The 22,762-nt window shown below is 38.1% G+C and overlaps 1 protein-coding gene across 3 annotated transcripts in view; it reads right to left on the reverse strand.

Annotated features, from left to right (window-relative positions):
* The window catches only part of eml5 (EMAP like 5), a 129,143-nt gene that overhangs the window by 87,079 nt on the left and 19,302 nt on the right, over positions 1-22,762 (reverse strand). For all 3 annotated transcript variants that reach the window (XR_010908003.1, XM_067454993.1, XM_067454992.1), the window contains exon 2: positions 5,300-5,459. Coding sequence is in view for 2 of the 3 variants with exons in the window: in XM_067454993.1 (XP_067311094.1) it covers positions 5,300-5,459 (160 nt within the window). In the remaining variant the exon portion in view is untranslated. The remainder of the gene's footprint in view (positions 1-5,299; positions 5,460-22,762) is intronic.

Genomic DNA, 22,762 nt, shown 5'->3' on the forward strand with positions numbered 1-22,762 from the left:
TTAAACCAGATGCTAATGTGCACTGCTCTTGGTAGATTGCTTTGGTAATTATGGAAATGATCTGACTGCGTCTGTGTTCTTTAATTAGCATGTTGTCAGTAGATCACACGCAGAACTTTACACTCCCATTGGCGCTTTTATTGGATTGCACTCTTACGCTAATTTGCCCTGTTTAGTAAATCTGGCCCTTACTGTTACAAACAGCCACGGTGCAACCCTTTCTTCAAAAGCATAAACAGGCAGTCAATTTGGACCATGACTGAAACATGATTGGAACAATGGTATTGAACAGTTTCTTGGTTCACCTGGTAATCAAATATCATCAAATGACATCAATGTCAAGCTCTGTTAGCCTAAAATGTCTTAAAGCTCATTCAAACCACGATAACTATAATGATAACTAATTATAAAGTTTTAATAATCATTGTAATTAAATGAGAATAGCGAAGTCCACACAACGGGGCTGTGGAGGAAAGGTATTTTAACAATTAATGCATTACAATATTACGTTACTCCCTAAAAAAAATAACTAATTGGGTTATTTAGCTCAGCAATGAGATTAAAGTGAGTTTTAAGTGACATTAAATACATAAATGATATTTGTATTATTTAACATATTTCTTCTTTTTCTTTCGGCTGTTTCCTTCAGGGGTCGCCACAGCGAATCATCTGCCTCCATCTAGTCCTATCCCCTGCATCCTCTCCTCTCAGACCGACTACCTTCATGTCCTCCTTCACTTCATCCATAAACCTCCTCTTTGGTCTTCCTCTTGACCTCCTGCCTGGCAGCTCTAACCTCAGCATCCTTTTACCAATATATTCACTCTCCCTCCTCTGAACATGTCCAAACCATCTCAACCTGGCCTCTAACTTTGTCTCCAAAACATCTCACATGTGCTGTCCCTCTTATGTACTCATTCCTGATCCTATCCATCCTCGTCACTCCCAAAGAGAACCTCAACATCTTCAGCTCTGCTACCTTTAGCTCTTCCTGCTGTCTTTTCCTCAGTGCAACTGTCTCCAAACCATACAGCATCGCTGGTCTCACTACTGTCCTGTATACTGTTCCTTTCATTCTTGCTTGTACTCTTTTATCACACAACAGACCTGACACTTTTCTCCACCCATTCCAACCTGCCTGCACACGCTTCTTCACCTCTTTTCCACACTCCCCATTGCTCTGGACTTCTGACCCTAAGTAATTAAAATCCTGCACCTTCTTTACCTCTTCTCCCTGTAACCTCACTGTTCCACTTGGTTCTCTCTCATTCACACACATGTATTCTGTCTTGCTATGACTAACCTTCATTCCTCTTCTCTCCAGAGCAAACCTCCACCTCTCTAGACTTTCCTCCACCTGCTCCCTGCTCTCACTGCAGATCACAATGTCATCCGCAAACATCATAGTCCATGGAGATTCCTGTCTGACCTCATCTGTCAGCCTGTCCATCACCACCACAAACAAGAAGGGGCTAAGAGCCGATCCTTGATGCAGTCCCACCTTCACCGTGAAGTCCTCTGTTTCTCCTATGGCACACCTTACCACTGTCCTACTGCTCTCATACATATCCTGGACCACTCTAACATGCTTCTCTGCCACTCCAGACCTCCTCATACAATACCACAGCTCCTCTCTTGGCACTCTATCATATGCTTTCTCTAAATCTACAAAGACACAATGCAGCTCTTTCTGACCCTCTCTGTACTTCTCCATTAACATTCTCAAAGCAAATAATGCATCTGTAGTGCTCTTTCTTGGGATAAAACCATACTGCTGCTCACAAATGTCTACTTCTCCTTGGTAGCCTTGCTTCCACTACTCTTTCCCACGACTTCATTGTATGGCTCATCAGCTTAATACCTCTGTAGTTTCCACAACTCTGCACATCTCCCTTGTTCTTAAAAATCGGCACCAAAACACTTTTCCTCCATTCCTCAGGCATCCTCTCACTCTCTAAAACCTTGTTAAAAACTCTACTGCCATCTCTCCTAGACACTTCCATACCTCCACTTGTATGTCATCAGGACCAACTGCCTTTCCTCTCTTCATCCTCTTTAAAGCTCTCCTAACTTCACCCTTGCTAATACTTTCTACTTCCCGGTCAACATTATTTGCCTCTACAACTCTTCTCTCCCTGACATTTTCCTCATTCATCAGTTCCTCAAAGTACTCCTTCCATCTTCCCCTCACCCTCCTGTCACCTGTCAAAACATTTCCATCTCTATCTTTAATCACTCTAACCTGTTGCACATCCTTTCCATCTCTAACCCTCTGCCTCACCAACCAATACACATCCCTCTCACCTTCCTTTCTATCTAACATTGCATACATGTCCTCAATCGCTTTCTGTTTGGCCTTTGTCACCTCTATCTTAACCTGACGCTGCATCACCCTATATTCCTGTCTACTTTCCTCCATCCTCTCACTGTCCCACTTCTTCCTAGCTAACCTATAATTGAATACCTAGCTAATTGAATAGTTGTGTAATATTCTGAGTTTCTTTGTGAGGAATAGTGAATCTGTTATTGTGCAGCGAGATAAGTTAAATGCATGCTCACATTTAGAATAGAACTACAATAAGCATCATGTTTTCACAGCGCACACAACATCTCTTCACTTTCTCCTGATTTCTCTCAACATGAGAGAAATGCTTTCAACATGCTTTCAGTCAATAATCGGAAAAAAGTAACTGGTATTCCTTTAAAAAAAATTAACTTGTTAATTGAAAAACAAAAACAAAAACATTTAACTCTTTCATTTAAATATATTATTGATTTTAAGCATTTATAATAAATTCTAAATCGTCTATTGGTGTGGATGCTAATATAGTCATCGTTATAGTTACCTTATCTTCTCAGTTATCGTTCTTGAACAGGCCTTTAACATTGACACCATCTAATATACTTCCTAACTACTTGAACGAAAATTGCCAGAAGCTTCTGCATTTTCTCTCAAACTGTGCACAAATCATGTGTAATCTTCCCAAATGTTGTTTGCTGAAGGGACCTCATTAGTTCAGCGTCCCTTTGATGTGAGTATGTTGTTTTCCACCTCCATCCCATCAAACCTGATGTGCCAGTTTTCTTCTAAGGTTGCACCACGCTGGCTCAGACTAAAACGGAGTGCCTTCAGTCAATTATGGGTTGCTAAACCTTTGATGAATTCAAGAAGAAAAGTGTTACTTTAGACACCCCGGGTCTTCAAGACTGAGTCTTGCTGCTCATCTCTTTGCCATTTTATCCTTCGGTGTGAAATAAATGATGAGGCCAATTTCCTGCTGAAACTGCAAATCACTTTTCGGGGGGTGGTGAGAGGTCAGTTCTCTTAGATAAAGTGAAATTGAGCTAAGAAATGTAATATGTCAATCTCAGAGGTAAAATATTTAATTATATCACTCTATCATTTCCTCCAGTGTAGTGGATTGCTTTTGATAAATTGACTGTCATATCCTTTGACCTTTTATTATGCAATGTTAAGACTTCAATATATCATATATATTTACACTGAAAGCATTACGTTGCCAGTGAACTACATGACACAATATTATATTTAATATATCAAATAAAATTATATATCAAATAAGGCTGGCTGAGGTCCCTTTGCTCCCTGCTGCTATTATATCAACATCACACTTGCTACTTGCCAGAAACTAATTTCAAAAATAATATTACTATAGTATTTAATAACTAAATGCAATTACTAAAAATATGAAATTGCAAATTAGATTTAAAATGTATTATGAATAACAGCAACATATTTAAATATATGGTTTCTAACTATATGGTTTAAATATAACTGGGTAGTCAAGTATATATATATATATATATATATATATATATATTTTTTTTTTTTTTTTTTTTTTTTTTTTTTTTTTCTCCGATACATATCTATTCTAAAGCTATTCTGATTTTCCACAGCATAAACCAACACAGCTGTGCTTCCCTGCTCTCTTCTCTACAACAGCAAGTTGACACTATAGACTGTAAAAAAAATTGGACGTGGTGTCACTCAAAGTGGCCCGCCCTTAATTATGTAGAACTTTAAGGTTTTATATAATTTAAACTAATGAGTTATAAAAAATAAAAAAATCACCCCCCTCACAGTTTGCCCCCTGAAGGGCAAAAATAGCTGTATAGACCAAAACCACAATTTGTACCAGGCTGTAAACATGTTTTTTTCTGCTGTAAAGTTGGGCATTTTAAAGGGTTAGTTCACCCAAAAATGAAAATGATTTCATTAATTACTCACCCTCATGTCGTTGGACACCCTTAAGACCTTCGTTCATCTTCGGAACACAAATGAAGATATTTTTGTTGAAAGCTGATGGCTGAGAAAGGCTTCAGAAAGGCCTCCATTGGCATTCAGTACATTTCCACTGACCCACTCACAAGACCCATAAAAGGCACTAAAGACGTCGCTACAAAGTCCATCTCACTACAGTGGCTGTAAAATAATTTTACAATGCAACGAAAATAGTTATTATGCTCACAAAAATCAAAATAACGACTTTATCCACTAAGTTATTGACGTTAACTCAACGCATGCGTGAGAATATGACGCAGCTCCGTCATTCAATTCATGACCCGGAAGAGGAGGAGCGCCGCAATCGCAGCGGGGACCTACACAGAAGACAATAACTTGATGGATAAAATCATTATTTATATATTTATTGCGCACAAAAACTATTTTCGTCGCTTTGTAAAATTATTGTTCAGCCACTGTAGTGACATAAACATTTTAACAACGTTTTTAGTGCCTTTTATGGGTCTAGAGAGAGGAAATGTACTGAATGCCAATGGAGGCCTATCTGAAGCTTTTTTCAGCCATCAGCTTTCAACAAAAATATTTTAATTTGTGTTCCGAAGGTGAATAAATTAAGTGTAGCCATTCACAAAGTGCAGCAAGATTAGTATATGATAGAAGTTTAAAGCAACTATCTTCTAGCATTGTCAAACCTCACAATGCAATGTCACATTCAATGAGGGAAAAGTTTGGTTATGTTCCTTGAGTTTGTCATTTAATGTGATCACTGAGGATTTTGTGTGTTGTTTCTGTCAAGGTGATAACCAGCATCTCCGGCAGACACACAGTTATACAGTCTCACACGTACTGTCACACTGCAGGAGTCACACCGTTGGTGTGTTCACAGATCTGACTTTAACAACTAATTATATACCTCACAGCACCTTACACCACCTCATACCGACAGATGAATCTTATGAGTTGTTAACAATCTCAACTCTTCGTAAAGAAGTGAAATCTTTCTTATTGCAGTAAGTTATTGCTCAGAACACTCACCTGTCCATCAAGGTCGAAGGCGAGACAGGCGATACCGTGTGTGTGCATGTCCTTCAGAATGGACACTGTCTGCACAGTGTACGAGTCCCACACACAGATATACGGCTCCTTTCCAACCTGTCCCGTGGCCACCAGAACTCGCTCTGGATGCAGGGCTAAACTGTGGAAAGAGAAAGACAATGAGTTGAAGGTAAAGGCTAATTAATCGGCCAATATTTTCCTGGCAAAACAAATGTGAACGTAGACACTTTTTAGAACATCTCAGCTAGTCACTATTTGAACCACAAATATTATTGCCTGAAATGTAGTCTATGCAAATACACAAATTAATAGAGGGCTTGTCTTGAAAAAAGCAGTTGCTAACAAGTGGCTAGATGTGACTACAAAGGTTGTTGGGAGATTAAATGCCATCACAATGAACTGGTAAACTCAACTAATGCAGTATCGCAACATGGCTGCCGTCGCTTCATCCAGGTGATGCTGCACATTGGTAGCCTAGAAATCTAGACGCACCCTAGCGGCAGCAAATCTAATCTGCCCGTGAGTGTCGTCTAGCAACTCTCAATACCCTTCTGAGCTGTAAACGCCAAACTCTGGTCGGGCCAATCACATCGTGTATAGAGTCGTTGGGCGGGGACTTAATGACGACAGCCGAGTTGCGTTTGCGTGCTTCTAGTAAACACAGAAACTGGCGAACGGCGGTCTTTCGAATCAGCTTTGACCGCGACTCTGGAAGACTCGGAGTTAAGCTTTTCTCTGAGAAAAGAACAAAGAACGGCACTGAAGTTATTCTTAAAAAGGAAGATGTGTTCTGAGTTTTGCAGACCGGATACGGTGAATGTTTAATCTATCAAAGAGCTCTGCTTCACCTTCGTTGCTCTGGTTGGTTGTAGCGCTGTCCTATCGCGTGCAGAGGGAGTTTGAAAGACAACCGTTTATCCGCCCCTCGGATTGAGCTGTCAATGGTGAGTTTCCAGACCAAACATCTTGATGTGGGTCTGGCTTGTCAGGCTAGCACATTGGTGGTGGTTGAGGAGATTCCCTCTTCTATTTGTAAAGCGCTTTGAATACCCAGAAAAGTGCTATATAAATGTAACAAATTATTATATTATTTATTATTTATCTACTCACCAATAGTTCTCTTTTACAGCCTCAATGTGCTTCTAATCATGTTCTTGCAAACTATTGCAGCGCTACAGCACTCTATGGTTGGCCAATAAGAGTTTTTTTTGTTTTTTGTTTTATGGCTGATGTTGATATCATAGATCCTATTTACACTTGACCACTGTGCTTTTACTGATCAGATAGCTATTAAATTTGTTGAAACTGTTCCATTAATGCTTGGCCACATAAATATGTCACAGCACAAATAAAAGAAAACTTTGATTCCTGCTTCAGTTTACGTCATTGAAAGCAACAGATACAGTATGTGCTGCATTTTATTTATCATTAGCTGATTTCAAGATCAAAGACAATAGGAGTGAGAGTGGCATCAGCACTGATGAAAGAAATGTAATGAAGATGACTGTGTAGAGCTTGAGGATGCCTTGTTGAGTTTCATTTGCACATGTGCTTTGCTGAAGGCCACAGCTTTATTTTTTTAGCATTTTGGATGCATAAAATTGACATATGTGGCTTCAACAAACCAATGTATTTACACTGTGTCTGGAATGTGTCTCAAACCAGAAGTGGTTTGAGTGATTGGATTTCAATCTGATTAAAATGTGGATTCCGGAGGGCATTTACAGATAGCTATTCGACCAGAGAAAATGCATGAAGTGGCCAAGTATAAATAGGCCCTTAGGGGAAGGGTTGCAGATGGCTGATGATATATATGATTTTGCTATTTTAAACAGAGAATAACATAACACATCAAATGAATTCATATAATTACTGTACTTTTACCTTTTTTTCATATTTACTAAAAAGACATTTAAATCAATAATTTAAATAAAATTTAGTTTTAGCAACTTCAACTTGATTCTGCTTTGTAATCCTATTATAGTATTTCTTAAAAACATTAAACAAATAAAAAATTAAAAAAGACTTGTAACCAACAGGCCACTTACACTGTAAAAAATCCTACTTATGTTTTGTATAACAAATTCAGCTTTTAAAGTTCATCCAACTATTCAACATGAAAATAGTTGAGATAAATCAAACAAAGTTTATATAACTATTGACCCCAAGTTGAGAAAACTCAAACATGTTTTCCAGCTGGTTGCCTTAAACTTTTCAGTTTTCTGAACTTTTTTGTTTTTTTTTATTGTTTTTTACAGTGTAGTAATCTGCACTGTAAAAAAAAATTTCGAAAAAAAGTTACCTGGTTGCCTTAAAATTATGAGTTCACTGAAATTGAAATTTTGAGTTAATACAATGAACATTTTTTGAGATTCAACAACCTTTATTAAAATATTATTAAAAGATGTTTTTAAGCATATTGGGTAATTGTGTGTTTTATTTCTGATGACGCAGTGAAACATGCCAAATAGTGCTATTTTCATGATTTATCAAATTTTTTATATGGTTCAGATACAAAAATATTTTGAGTTTCTATTTATTAAACAAATTCCCTTCATTGTATCAACTCAAATTTTTAATTTCAATAAACTCAAAATTTTAAGGCAACCAGGTTACTTACTTTTTTAAGTTAAACCAACAAAAAACAACCAAAATTTTTTACAGTGTAGTAATCTGGTAATAACCAGGTAATTATCATGTCAATTCGAAGTACAAATCTCATCATTTTCACATGGGGCACTACAGCAGATATTAGCGTAAACTGTCATCTTCTACAGCCAATATTCAGAGGTCATTTTCTGTCATTTCGAAACAACAGTTTGAATAGCAAATTAATTTAAGTAAACTTCTTTACAGCTGGCTACTTGAGTAATAACATATCTGGTTTTTCGGCACAGACATTTAAATGTAATGCTGTTTCCCTACGATTACTGATGTTTGTTACCCAAAAGTAACACAAGAACGCGTTATGAATTTGCAACAGGAAAGAACAGTTACAGTGCACTGGCCAAAATCCAGAAATACATAATGAAATATTTGGTGATATGGTCCACTCGGAATCCGGCATTTATTTATACAGTTATCTGATTTTAAAAACTGTGGACAGCTATAATAAGATGAACTATTACTGCTTATCATTTCCCACAGTCAGGAGTGAAAGTGAAAGAAAGGCTTTCGGTTATCAGAGACCCATGAAGAGATAATCGAAAGATGACGCTGTCTTCTGCAACCTAAGACTCATGAAACCAAGGCTCAGATAAAGTCTGTCAACACAGCATGTTTTGGGTGCTTTAGATGTAAATGCAGTCAACTTTCATTCTATTCCTTCTTTTTTTAAATAAGCTTTTATTTCCATCCCACAGCATTATCCATAATAATGTCCTGGTGCAGAAATGGGTGGAAAAATCAGGTCATCACTGTTCATGGAGCAGTTTTCACTCTAACCATCACACTAGTCCACTAAATTCATTCAGGCTTGCCTTCACATGCCCTAGGAAATCCCAGAGGCATCCAAATGTTGCATAACATCTGTCCAGCTTTACTACGGTCTCTCGCTCTCTCTCTCCGTCACGCACACATATATACTCTTTTTCACATCAGCAGTGTAAGGGGCCGCTCACAAAAAAACACGTTTTGCATTCCACTGCACTGTTTTTCCATTGGTTTTCTATGTAAAGATGGACTGAACATGCTTGCGCCTCGTTAAGTTTAACTATAAAAAAAAATGTGGTTACACTTTATTTCGATAGTCCACTTTAGACATTCTACTCACTATAAGCATAACTTTGCAACTACATGTCAACCCTAACATTACAATAATAGTATATTACCTGGTTAGGGTTAGTATTGATATGTACTTGCATGTCTGTTGGGATCATCAAAATAAAGTGTTAGCAGATATTAAGCAGACACTCTACTAATACTCCAATGACTGGTAATTCACATGTAGTTGTAAAGTTACTTATAGTTAGTAGAATGTCTTAAGTGGAAATAAAGTGTACCCAAATGTCATAAACACTTTTATGCAAGGTCACTACAGTGGACAGCTATTCAACAAGGTTTCAAACTAAAGTTTCAATCACATCTCACGTCTGCTGAGTTTATAAAAACAGCCTCATTTCATCATTTCATCCATCCCAACTCACCCTCTGCTTTTCAAAATGTCAAACACAGTGTTGAGAAGAAGCTAAAAGTAGCAACACTTGCATGACAGTAGCTCATGTTTTCATAATGGTCTAGCTTTTCCAATAATGAGCTATTATTTCCAATAAGGAGTGGTCTAGCATGACAAAACGCTGCTACATTTATGGCACATTGTATTACACATGCAGCAAAGTGAGCTGATCCAGTCAGACAAGGAAGGCCTTAAGTGCTAATAAATAGCCTTCTGCCTTCTCAAGCTAAATTAATACAAATTAATTCATTATTCTGATCAATTCTAACAAAAAAGGCAGCTGCTTTCCTAATTATGTGAATTGAATATTATCATTAGCTTTACTCTACAATAATTGTGGAAATAGTAGAAGAGAAGTGATGAACTGGACACAATACTGCATGAATTTAAAATAATATTTTTATATTAATGTGACCTAGAGTGAATGGAAAAACCAATACACATTTAATCATGGTTTGACTATACTATAATGAAAAAAGCAAGGTCTAACTTCTTTTAACTTGTGTGCTGTATTTTTAAAATGCTATGTCATGCACATGTTCAACGGTCAAAGATTTTATTCCACTACCCTGCATCTCATATTTTTAAATTAATGGCCTCTAACTGAACACTATCTCCATAAACCATTGGACTTATGGAAAGGAACATAACAAAAGCTGCTTGTCCAACAAACTGCTCTGATGCGGTTGAGGATCCAAATGCAGCTTGATTAGGACAATCCGTTATCGTAATTCATAAAACATACAATACGTCAAAACACAGGGCTGATCATCCAAAAAGACAACAGGGCAGAAAAACACATGCGAACAGGGAAATGAGGCAGAAAGTCAAAACCAAAACACAGGTAACTGATGAGACAGCACTTAGAAATGCAGTGTGACATTTACAAGAGTTCGCAAAGAATGAGTGAAAATACAGGGCTTAAATAGGTGGAGTTTAAAGGGCACCTATTATGCAAAATTCCCTTTTACATGGTGTTTGAACATATATGTGTTGGCAGTGTGTGTACACAACCACCCTATAACGGTAAAAATCCCCCCACTCCTTTTTTTATCCCCATAAATCGTAAGCAGTGTCTCAGAACAAGCCGTTTGCAGATTCCTGGTCAAGTGACGTCACATTTCACAGGCCCCGCCCACGAGTGTTGATGGACACTGCCGTATTAGCACGGACCTCGCCCTCAGAGAGCGGTGTACAGTAGCCATGTTTATCTCCTCGCCAGAGCATTTAACAGCAGCATTCAGGTAAGAAATATGTTCTTAAAGGGGTACTTCAGCGCTGGGAAGATGAATCTTTATTTAAACTGGGTCATCAATGTAGTAGAAATGTGAAATTATTTTTGAATAGACTGAGAAAAGACAGAAAATGTATTTTTGTCTCATGGGGATGAAAGACTACAATTCCCAGAATGCTTCGCTGCCCTGTGAGGCCATTCCCAAAGCCACCAACATGATTACTGTGACTGAGTTGAGACACTACAATTAAAAACTGAACATGTCTGTTCAATATAATGAGTGAGTCACCGCGCGAGCATCACAGCACTGAGCACTAACTGCAGGAGTCAGATAAATGAGCTGAATGAGCTCTCGTGATGAGAGCTGAGGTAATCGCTACTACACTCGCGGCATAAATTCACAACGCAATTTCAGTCTGGCGCGTTTCAGTTCATGCCTTTGCAAGCTTAACTTTCATAGAAATTAATTTGAGAAGTTAAAAGACTTACATTGATCACCATAGCTCCGTTTAAATGAGTGCCTGTAGCTGCGAGCTGAGCTATGAGTGTGATCTCCATCCCCCATGCGGGAGTTCAAAACATGCGGAAATGGCTCCCTCTGCTGGCTGTAGTCTTTAGCCTTTGGACAAACATTCCTCCTATGATGCAAATATCGTCAATTTGCGTCAAAGGAGGAATTTTTCCAGAAATAAAATGCATAAATCTCTTGCCTCAGGGGGATATGAGGGGGGAAAGCACAATCATTTGAATATACTCCAGGGTTTCTACTGATACAAAGCCATATGCTCATCACTGAAGTAACCCTTTAATAAAGCTACTCAAGTTCATTCAGTCAAAAGCAGTGAGTGATTTTCTGTTTATCTTCTGTTATTTGATTCATATTAACAGCAGGTATAGCAGTAGGTACTGTATATTACACTGCTTTCACTTTAGTAATAATGTTACACAAATCTAATATGCACACAGGATTTCTGTACTTTTTGCACAAGTGCACAGACATAATCAACTATTTTCATGTGAACTTTGTGTGTTTCTTTAATCGCAATAACACATAAAAGTGAACTAGTTTAATAGCCTACTCACAGTCACGGACGCACCGACAACCAGCTCTCTGTGCACATGCCAAGCGGCAACCTCCCGCGATCTCTCTTGAAGCCAATACGGAAGTAATGTAAACTGCAATTCCTCAACTGGCCACTAGGGACAGGCTCCAGAAGGGAGCAGAATCTCATTGAGCCCCATGTTAAAATTCTCAACTTTAAAGCAGAAAAAAACATGTTTACAGCCTGGTACAAATTTTTGGCTTATAAGGCTAATTTTGATCTTCATGACAACTCTGAGGGGGGTGATTTTTTTTATAACTCATTCGTTTACGTTATATAAAGCCTTAAGGTTCTGCATAATTAAGGGCGTGGTTACAAGTGGATAGCCATTTATCCGCCGTCTATAGTTATTGCGACTCGCTCACAAGATGGCAACGCCCAGCTCGCCCATACTTTAAGCTTCAGAACGGCTTATCGGAATCCTATGGGTGACGTCAAGGACACTACGTCCATATTTTTTTACAGTCTATGGCACATGCGTTGGGTGTGTGTCCTCAATTTAGTAGTAATAAGCATGCAGATGATAATATTTCATGATGATGAAGAACTTCAATGTCACATGAGCATGTCTGCGACAAAGATGATCATCAAAACAAACAGATGAATCATGTTTCAGTTTTCATTTGAGTGTTCACTGGTGTTCACAAGCTGTGAAGGCTCCGCCCTCTGGGGCCGGGAGCAGAAGCTCATTTGCATTTAAAGGAGACACACAGAAACAGCTACTTTTTCTCAAACCAAAAAATTGGCATTTTCAAAATGGTATATTAAAGGGATAGTTCACCCAAAACTAAAAATGTTATGTTTATTTGCTGACCCCCCAGGGCATCCAAGATGTAGGTGTGTTTGTTTCTTCAGTAGAACACAAATGAAGATTTTTAACTCAAACCGTTGCTCGTATAATGCATGTCAATGTTTTTTTTTCTGTGAGAGCCATGAGATTAAAAAACACACAGATATACGGATCGTACGGCTCATGGCGACACATTGATGCCTTAAAGGCCCAATGAAATCAAAATTTGAAGTTTTTTAGCTTTTAGTATGACAATGAACCCGTTTCAGGGGAAATCACGTCAACACATTGAATAATGTGGCGCGTTTCAAGGCACTTAAGCAGGCCTTTAAGACACGAAGCGATCGGTTTGTGTGAGAAACCGAACAATATTTATATGATTTTTAACCTCAAATACAACAGTATGTACAAAAGCTGTGAGTGCTCAATCACTTCTTGCAAGTGAGGTCAAATGTACAAGATACGGCGGATCTCAATATAAGCGGCGGAAGTGATCTCTTGCGCATATCTCTACGTCAGGGGTTTTCAAAACCATTCCTGGAGCCTCCCCAGCGCTGCACATTTTCCTTATTGGACACACCCAGCTCAGCTCATGGAGTACTAAACTAATCAGCTGATGAGTTAATACAGCTGTGTTAAATAAGACACTAATAAGGGAGACATCCAAAATGTGCAGTGCTGGGGAGGCTCCAGGAATGATTTGAAAACCCCTGCTCTACGTCATATTGTGTAATTTGACCTCACTTACAGGCAGTGATGGCATGAGGACGGTGGATGTACATAGTTTTTTTTTTTAATTTGAGGTAAAAATGATATAAATACTGTTCGGTTTCTCACACAAACAGATTGTTTCGTGTCTTAAAGGTGCACTATGCAACTTTCCGTCCACTGGAGGGCGCCTATTTTAAACAAAGGTGTAGTTTGATGACGCCAAGTGTGAGCGCAGTATCTTGGGACATGTGGCCTTCACCTCACAGCCGGTGGAAAAGAGGACTCGGGCAGAAATCATGTTCATGCATGCGGTTATTAATGTTACTGTAGTGTAAAGCAGAGCAGGACCGAGTGTTGTGGAGCTGAGCACGGCCGCTGGAGCGATTGTTATACAAACACACGGCTCGCGAGCACCGGGACTTTTATTATGACGGGACGGGACACAGTCGCCGGGCGCGCGCACTTCCGCTTTTTCCGGTCATGATTATAAGGTAAAGCCAGCAGCTCTGTTTATCATATTAGATACATTTAAGTGTGTTTAAAATGATGTTATGACGTTACTCTGTGCATTCGATCGGCGCTGCTGTGACATGTTCACACTGCTAAGAGTAAAGCGCTTCTGCAGAATAAAACCAAAGGTTACCCAGATATGACGCGATTGACAGGCGACTCGCTCAAACGCTATGCTGAAACGTCCCGGTCCTTAGTTAAATAGCAATTTTCTCACAATTTACAAATAGTTGGAAACATTTGGGATATTGTAATTACTCACCTGAACAAAATATATAACACTGGCCTAGTGGTTTTTGGATATTTTACTGCAAAAAACTGCATAGTGCTCCTTTAAGGCATCAATGTGTCTCCCGCTGTGTTTAATATGGATTCGTATGTCTGTGTGTTTTTTACTCTCATGGCTCTCATAGATAAACACCCCATTGACATGCATTATCTGTACTATCTATTATAACTATTAAAAGTATTGATGGCGTCATTATTGATAGTGATGGTGTATAAATATGTAGGCGCGTATGCATTTCTTAATATTCGTATAGTCAAACCATGATTAAATGTGTTTTGGTTTTTCCATTCACACTAGGTCAGATGTATATAAAAAATATAAATTTAAATTCATGCAGTATTCATGCAGTGTCCATTTCATCACTTCTTTTCTACTATTTCTACAATTATATATTGTAGAGTAAAGCTAATGATAATCTTCACATAATTAGAAAGGCAGCTGCTTTTTTTTGTTAGAATTGATCAGAATAATGAATTAATTTGTATTAATTTAGCTTGAGAAGGCAGAAGGCTATTTATTAGCACTTAAGGCCTTCCTTGTCTGACTGGATCAGCTCACTTTGCTGCATGTGTAATACAATGTGCCATAAATGTAGCAGCGTTTTGTCATGCTAGACCACTCCTTATTGGAAATAATAGCTCATTATTGGAAAAGCTAGACCATTATGAAAACATGAGCTACTGTCATGCAAGTGTTGCTACTTTTAGCTTCTTCTCAACACTGTGTTTGACATTTTGAAAAGCAGAGGGTGAGTTGGGATGGATGAAATGATGAAATGAGGCTGTTTTTATAAACCCAGCAGACGTGAGATGTGATGGAAACTTTAGTTTGGTGCTCAATGAAAAAAGATTTCCTTTGCCCTGTTTGAAACCACACTCATATAGGCTCTTGAACTGTCCAAGAGACACAATTTCAGCAACAATTTAACATTGACTATCTGTCAAAACGTCTCCCTGTTCTTGAGGGCGTTCTGGCGCCTGTCTCCTGCTCTTGACGGTGTGTGTGTGTGTGTGTGTGTGTTTATATTCAGCAAGAGTTTCCAGCTCCCACAGTCTGAGCCTTCAGATGAAGCTTTTTAAGCCTGCCAGGGCGATTCTGCTTGGCACTGAGGAGGAGTGACTACATTAAATCCCTCAGGGAGCTGTACTGCTCATGAACATCGCTGTGTGTCTGACTTGTCTGTCTTTTTTAATCTGTCTCTCTTGCTCCCAGAATCTCTTTTCTCATATACCTGCTCCCTCTTTCTACACCAGTAGTTCTCATCCAGGGCTACAACTTTGTTAAAGCTATATAATTCAAATTATGACTTTCAAAATAAAGGTATTAGTGCAGTCATAAGAGTAAAATAAAAACCTATTCTCAAAATGGAAAAAATTTTAATAATATTTGTTTTAAAATCATTTCAAGATTTTACTTTCTTATTAATTTAATTGTAATTAATTAAAATAAATAACTAATATATTCAGTTCATCACATATTTATTTAATGGTTTATTCATGTATTTATTTAATGGTTTATTTATTTATTTATTTACTTACTTATTTGTATTTTATATATATAAATATATATATATATATATATATATATATATATATATATATATATATATATATATATATATATATATATATATATATATATATCAAAGACCTGTGTTTTTATATTGTTAATATTAAAAATTACATTGATAATTATATTATATTTTTATTCCCATTTTTTAAAATAGCTTTTAGCTTTTATTTATATATTTTTATTTTGGTTAAATACAATTTTATTTAGAGTTTTTTTTTGTTGTTGTCATTTTTATTAGTTTTCTATTTAATTTCTATTTGGCTTTTATTTATTGTCATTTCTTAACCTATTTTATTTCTCTTAATTGCCAAGGGAACATTTCTCATTTTAATTTAAGTTTTGTTTCGTTTTTTCATCTAATATTTATATTTTATTTAAGCTTTATTTCAGTTAAGAAAATCACATAAATCACATAATCAATGTAAAAGCAAATCAAATCAATATCAAACAAACAAAATGTAAAATAACAGAAATAAATATTTCTGAAAGAAACCTACTCCATGAGCTATTTTTAATTTTTTCCATTCTAATGACCATAATATTACTGATCATGCAAAACGATATTCAGTATTAATGAAATGCAACACATTTTTGCACTACACTGTTTTATGTTAAAATCAGTTGTGTTGAGACCAGTTAAAAGCACGTCCTCCCAAATCCGTGCTGCTGTGTGGCTTCCTACATTTCCCTGCAGTGAACGAACCCTCGAGGCAGTCGCCAGTCCTTATTCTTCTCTCTGTGGATTACATAATCTCACATAACTGAAAATAGAGCAAAAGCACTGAGCCCCGGCACAACACTCCATCACAGTACAACCTTTCTCTCAATATGAACGCAAAATGATTCTATATGTCAAAGAGATAAATAATTGAAGCAATTTGTTTCCATGCAGGAGAAACCCACACGTTCAGAGGGGTTTAAACAATCCTTCAGATGGCTCACAGGAAGAAGCAATGCTTTGGGCTCTCTGCCTCTTTGAGGAATTAACTAAGAATTCTGCTCATAGCGTCTTTTCCATACATTGTCTGCCTTATTTTAGCTTTTAAAGCGTATTTGTCTTTAATATGATAAAACGAAAGACTCTTCAGAGGTATGAAGGATGCAATACTACTCTATGAACTCGAGATTAACATGAGATAATGTGTAAAACTGTGTGTGTAATGCCACCTCTTTAAATATGTGTTGGTATGTGTGTACACAACCAACTTACAATGGTACAAATTGTAAGTTGGTTCAATATATTCAACTTCCAGGTTTAAATTCATCTATGTATCAACGTCACATAATGTGATGTTTTCTCGTTGGATAGAATGGTGATGACTCATTGGTGTCTGCTTTACCTATTCAAGAGTCTCTGTGTGTCCTTGTCCAATGAGAAGAGGCCTCACTTAATTATTTATGAGTCTGCGTGTCCTTATCCTATGAGAAGACAACTCACTTAAAGCAGCACCAGGTAACTTTTCAAACTTCATAATATATTTTCAAGACTCTTGTGATGATACATCAACTTACAATAGGTTGAATGACACGTCTGCCATAGCCTGATAGGGTCTGTATCGTTTTTAATCGTACTTTTAAACTTCGGGTTTCGGGTAGTAACCCGAGAGAAAACAAAGAACTACAAAATTCGACTGCTTTACAGCATATACGTCACTTCCACCAACACCCACACTTCCTTAAATTCGGACGTGCGAGCCCAACTTTGTTCGTCGGATAATATAGTCATGTCCGAAGCAGCACAGACAAATAAGAAAGAAAAGGTTTTGTTGGAAGAAAGCAATAAGAGGAAACGAAAAAATGATGGGATTAAAGGCAGGATGAGGATCAACATTGGACCAGCGTTTGCTCGTCGGCGTGAGCTGAAGGAGGCGTGCCCAACCGATGCTGTCATGCTTGTTATGGTGATTACCTACCACTCAAACATTGAACTGAAGTATCATATAGATTCTGTAAAATGGTAACCAATAGACTACTATAATGACGCTGGCTTGTAAACGTGAGCATCGTGATTATTTGGGGTTTGAAAAAAATAAAACCCATGAAATGATATTCATATGACATGCTGAAACATATGCCACTGACTGTAACGTTACCTGGGATGAAGAAATTTCACACGCGACGCCAGAAGAACACCTGCATGTGAACTCCTCCTGCAGTGTTCAACTGTTAGTGCTGCACCAACCCGCGGGCCACTTTTATGAAGTTATTTGGCCCGCCCCGCACCACTGTATATTTTTTACAACCCGCCCCGCACCCGCGACCATTAAATAGACATAAGGGGTCCGCGGGTTATGAGACGACCCGTGCGTTACTAGTTCAGGGCTATCAGGGTTGTCATGTCAACAAATGCACGCGCGATGGCGTCCCCTGTTGTAGGATGACAGAGCTTACGACAGTAGTTGAGGACATTTTTTTTTCCCAACTGTAGGGGGACCCCGAGAGCAAAAGTTGCCAAGTGCTGCTTTAAAGGATTACTTTAGTGATTTAGGCCCCGGGTATACTTCCCTTTCCATGCCCGGACGCGTAACCTGCGCAGCCCTGCCCACGCGCCACAGATGCACGCGGATAATCGCGTTCGACACAAGCGCAGTACTCTTTTTTTCTATGTTCTACCAGACATCAGAGGGCAGCACTGCGTTCTGTCATCAACGGGACATTCGCTGTAGTGGTGGAAGTTTTGATTCTTTTAAGAGAGTCTTTCATTTTCAGTTCGTTCACCAAAATGATTTGTTCAGATTCATTCACTGATTCGTTCAGTACATTTTTTTAAATATATATTACATAAATATGACTGCAGGTGACGAAAAAGAGTGTTTTATGTGTAATGTCTTAAGTCCACGAACGTATTTACTTAGAAAAAAAACCTAATTTGGCTTTATTAAAATGTGCATAATCTACTCATTAAATAAAATAAGTCTAAATAAGTGGTTCAGATGACCAAAGCATGTTTTCTTGCATGATTAACATTTAATTGTTTGGTCAGACATTTAGACATTCATGTCTCTGGGATTATGGTAAACGTGGGGTTATAAACATGAGGTTTGTCTATAACTGTGCTTTGTATCCGCTTTGTGCTGATTGTTGAACAAGACTGACACATGCTAAATGACCACGAAGGTAGATACCAGTTTGTTCACGAACAAGATCTCCCTCTCGTTCAGACTCAAAACAGCGACTCGGTCAGAGAAGTTCGTTCAGTAGCTCAGAATGCTATTTACTGACGTGACACACGAGATCTATTTAACCACTGTCACATTTTTTATTTGTTTTACAGTTTTTAGAGAAGTGCATGACATGACTCAAACGTAATGAAGAAAACGGTTCAAACATAAAAATAAACTACAAACACACTTGACTTTACTCTGTAGTGATTATTTCACCATCAGCCTGCATTATTACACTGTTTTCATTACTGTGGTAAAGTGTACATTTCTTTCTTTGCTGCAAATATGCCACCTACATGAGCCGAGCTGTTCGCTATCAGTATCCCTCAACAACTGGTTCATTTCGTTCACGAATAAGATTTCTACAGTACAGCTGCCTTCATATTTTATAAAGCGAGTCCTCTGTAACATATTTGGGGTTCCTTAGCAAAAGTTTAAAATAAAACCTAGTGTATGTGATTATAGAAGCATTTACTAATCTAATGATCAAATGACAAAGATGAAAATTATAGCAAGGCATATAAACAAACTAGAACGTGGTCTAAAGCATCTTTTACAACCTGAAATTTAGAAACGATCTGCAATTGTTTTGTCAATTTGCATCCAGCACAGTTTTTATGTGTGCATACAAATAAGCAACGCAATCATTGAGCACATTTCATTATCATTCTTCCCCCTCTGTGAGTCAGATTGGTGTAGACAGTCTGTTGAATCGGTTCCTAAACACAAAGACAGGGTCAGCTCAACCCGATGGATTACAGCGAGGGTCTGTTTAGCCCTCATAACTGCTTAATAAGTACGTGTTTGCCCCCAGCCTGTCTCATTAGCATTGCTATTGCCAAGTGAGACTAGAAAGATGGAGGGATTAAGTCCAAATTTTTCATTCAATCCTGCCTAAGGGACAGATGGGTCAAATCTCTGTTTTGTCCTCAATACACACATTCTCCAAAAACAGTTTGACACTCACTCTAAGTGTCTGTTTGTGACCGAGGCTGAGCTGTCAGCAAACAGATTAAAACATGAATTTGATTTTAACATTGTCTGATGAAAAAGTGAGTACTGTTTCCCTGAGTGAAACAAACTCAGTGACATTATGCTAGGGTGGTTGCCAGACTTTTTCATGCAGTTGCTATGGTTATTCAGAGTGGTTTTACTATTAAAATTCTGATAATTATTGTAATGTCATGGTTGATAGCCGATAATAAGATAAAAGTGAGCCTGACCGCTTAGAAAAGCAATAGCACACCTCTCCTCAGGTTACACAATTGGAGGAATCATTTATGTCTGTACCACAAACAAGGTTTAATTTATAGAGTAAGTGGTTTGTTCAAATAATAATATGTTTATGCTTCAAATGGTATGAGTTAACATCACATTTATGTGAATTTAATCTCTACTTAACAAGAACTACTTGCTCTCTAGCCACTCTTCGGATACAAATTGCACTAATATCAGCGTGTGATCCTCAGTGGCTAGTTATAGCTAGTTAGAGATCTCTCTCTGAATATAAATGCTGGGATTTTCTGCTTTGATTTTATATGATCAGATGCCACAAGCCCACGCTATGTGGGCTCAGAGGAACTCACTCCCTGTAGTATTTCATCAGACTATGACCTGCCAATTTCAGCTCAAACATCTGAATGTTAAATGAAAGATATGAAAATCTGGAGCTTTGGCTTTTTTGTAAGTTTTAAAATTTAATTAGGTGTCAATTTGCTTAAAGTCCCCTTTAAGTTTTTTGGCTTTTATCAGTCAATCAGTCAGTTGTTCACACATTCACTAATTTCTACATGGTGGATGTCACATAGCGCATAGTGCACTATATAGGGGATAGGGAACAATTCAGAAGTTTAAATAAGATTTCCATTGGGGTTGATGACGTCTGGTTTCACGTTAGTGTCACGCAAACCATCACAGCGCGGACACAGTCCGCTCCGGTCCAGAGGCACGATAGTACAGAGCGGATCATATGATCGAGTCGGTGCATACCAAAAAAAAAGTATCTGACTCATTTGGATTCTGCACAGAATGCTGTATTTTAAGCGATAATGGGAGAGATTAGAAGGAGAAAGGATTAGACAGAAGGCGTTTCTCAATGTCAAGGAAGGATCCTCGGAAGCCAGAATTCCAAGGATGCTACGTCATCGACATCCGACGAAGGACTGTTCCAATGTCGAGGATCCTCAGAATTTCAACCAAGGACTGAGACCTTCATTCGAAAAATATGTCATATACAGGAAAGGATGCATATGAGTAGCCTTCGCACTCTTTGCGTTCTCAAATCACCCACAATCCTATGCGCGCAGCTTTGCTATCTTCAGACGTTTCCGGAGTCGGAGCGTGAATGGGGCAAATATGCTTGTATCGGGGTTTGTAGATGGGAAGGAAGGAGGCGGGAACCGGCGAATGTTCAACAACTTTATAATAAATAATAAACAAATGAAAGTAACGCGGGCGACTACACATAATAAAACATAAACAATCCATAACATAAACTCCAGGCCTAGTCCTCTCTCGTCTTCCACGCTCCTCCAATTATACTCCCGTCACTGCCGTGAGCCGAGATCGGTGTGGCGATCAGCTGCCGCTAATTATCAGTCCACCGGCCCGCTCTCACGGTCCCTCACCTCGCTGCTTGCCACAATGCTTTTATTTACGTTACCAAACATTTGTTATAACCGTAGTAAATATAAGTAAAGTTTAATGTTTAAATGCCGTTACAAATGACTACTGTATTGATATAAAAAAAATACAAATAACGTTGCACATAAGGTTATTGATGGCCAATGGACCATTTCACTGACGCAATGACGTGCACTTGCTAGCTTGTTCCATTCACATGTTCTCCGAATGCTAAAGAGGAGCCTCGCCTAGCCTCTGAAGGAAGTGACTTGGAAGGATCAGTCCTTCCAAGGAAGCATCCTGGACATTGAGAAACACCTAGTCTCTGCATTAGAAACAACACTGATGAGTAGAAGAGATAACACTGGTGTTATGCACCAACATAAATTACACACTTTTCAAACTACACATCCTTAGCATGATCATGTTCACTGTTCTGCTTTAGTAACAGTTTAGTATTAAATCTAAAAGGGAATCTACTGGCTTTCAAATGCGGCTTTGTGGAGCTCAACAGCTCTGATCGAGCTGTGATATAAACAAAACGCTATTGGCTATTTTTAAAAAGGGGAGGAGCTGTTCAATATGTCCCGTCCTGTTTTCCTGTTTCAGTGGAAATTCCATCAACACATTGAATAATGCTGCAAGACACTTTAGTGATCCTTTAAGACTAAAAACATGAATTACAATAAGCAAAAGGGAAAATTTTATTTTCATAGTGAATTTCATCTTTAGTCTAGAAGGTGATTTGACATGTCACCTGCTCTTCATGTGGCAGAATATTAAATCTGTTTATCAGTGATCAAGACATGAGTGAAAATATGAAAAACTACACATCCATAGCATGATCATGTTCGCTGTTTTGCTTTAGTAACAGTTTAGTATTAAATCTAAAAGGGGAATCTACTGGCTTTCAAATGCGGATCTGTGATATAATCGAGCTGTGATATAAACAAAACGCTATTGGCTATTTTTTAAAAGGGGAGGAGCTGTTCAATATGTCCTGCCCTGTCTTCTCTGAATAGTGCTGCACATTTCAAGGCACTTCAGTGGGCCTTTAAGACCAAACACATGAATTACAATATGTAAAAGGGCACATTTTGTAGTGAATTTCAGCTTTAGTCTGGAAGGTGATTTGATATGATGTAACCTGCTCTTCATGTGGCAGATTATTAAATCTTAAAAATATTCAAAACGTTGTGAGTGAAAATACATACACAAAGGCCAAGTGCCCTCAGATAACCTCTGTAATTTATTGTCTACATCCAACAGTCCA

The sequence above is a fragment of the Pseudorasbora parva genome, chromosome 10, assembly GCF_024679245.1.
Source record: "Pseudorasbora parva isolate DD20220531a chromosome 10, ASM2467924v1, whole genome shotgun sequence".
NCBI classification, from domain to species: domain Eukaryota; kingdom Metazoa; phylum Chordata; class Actinopteri; order Cypriniformes; family Gobionidae; genus Pseudorasbora; species Pseudorasbora parva.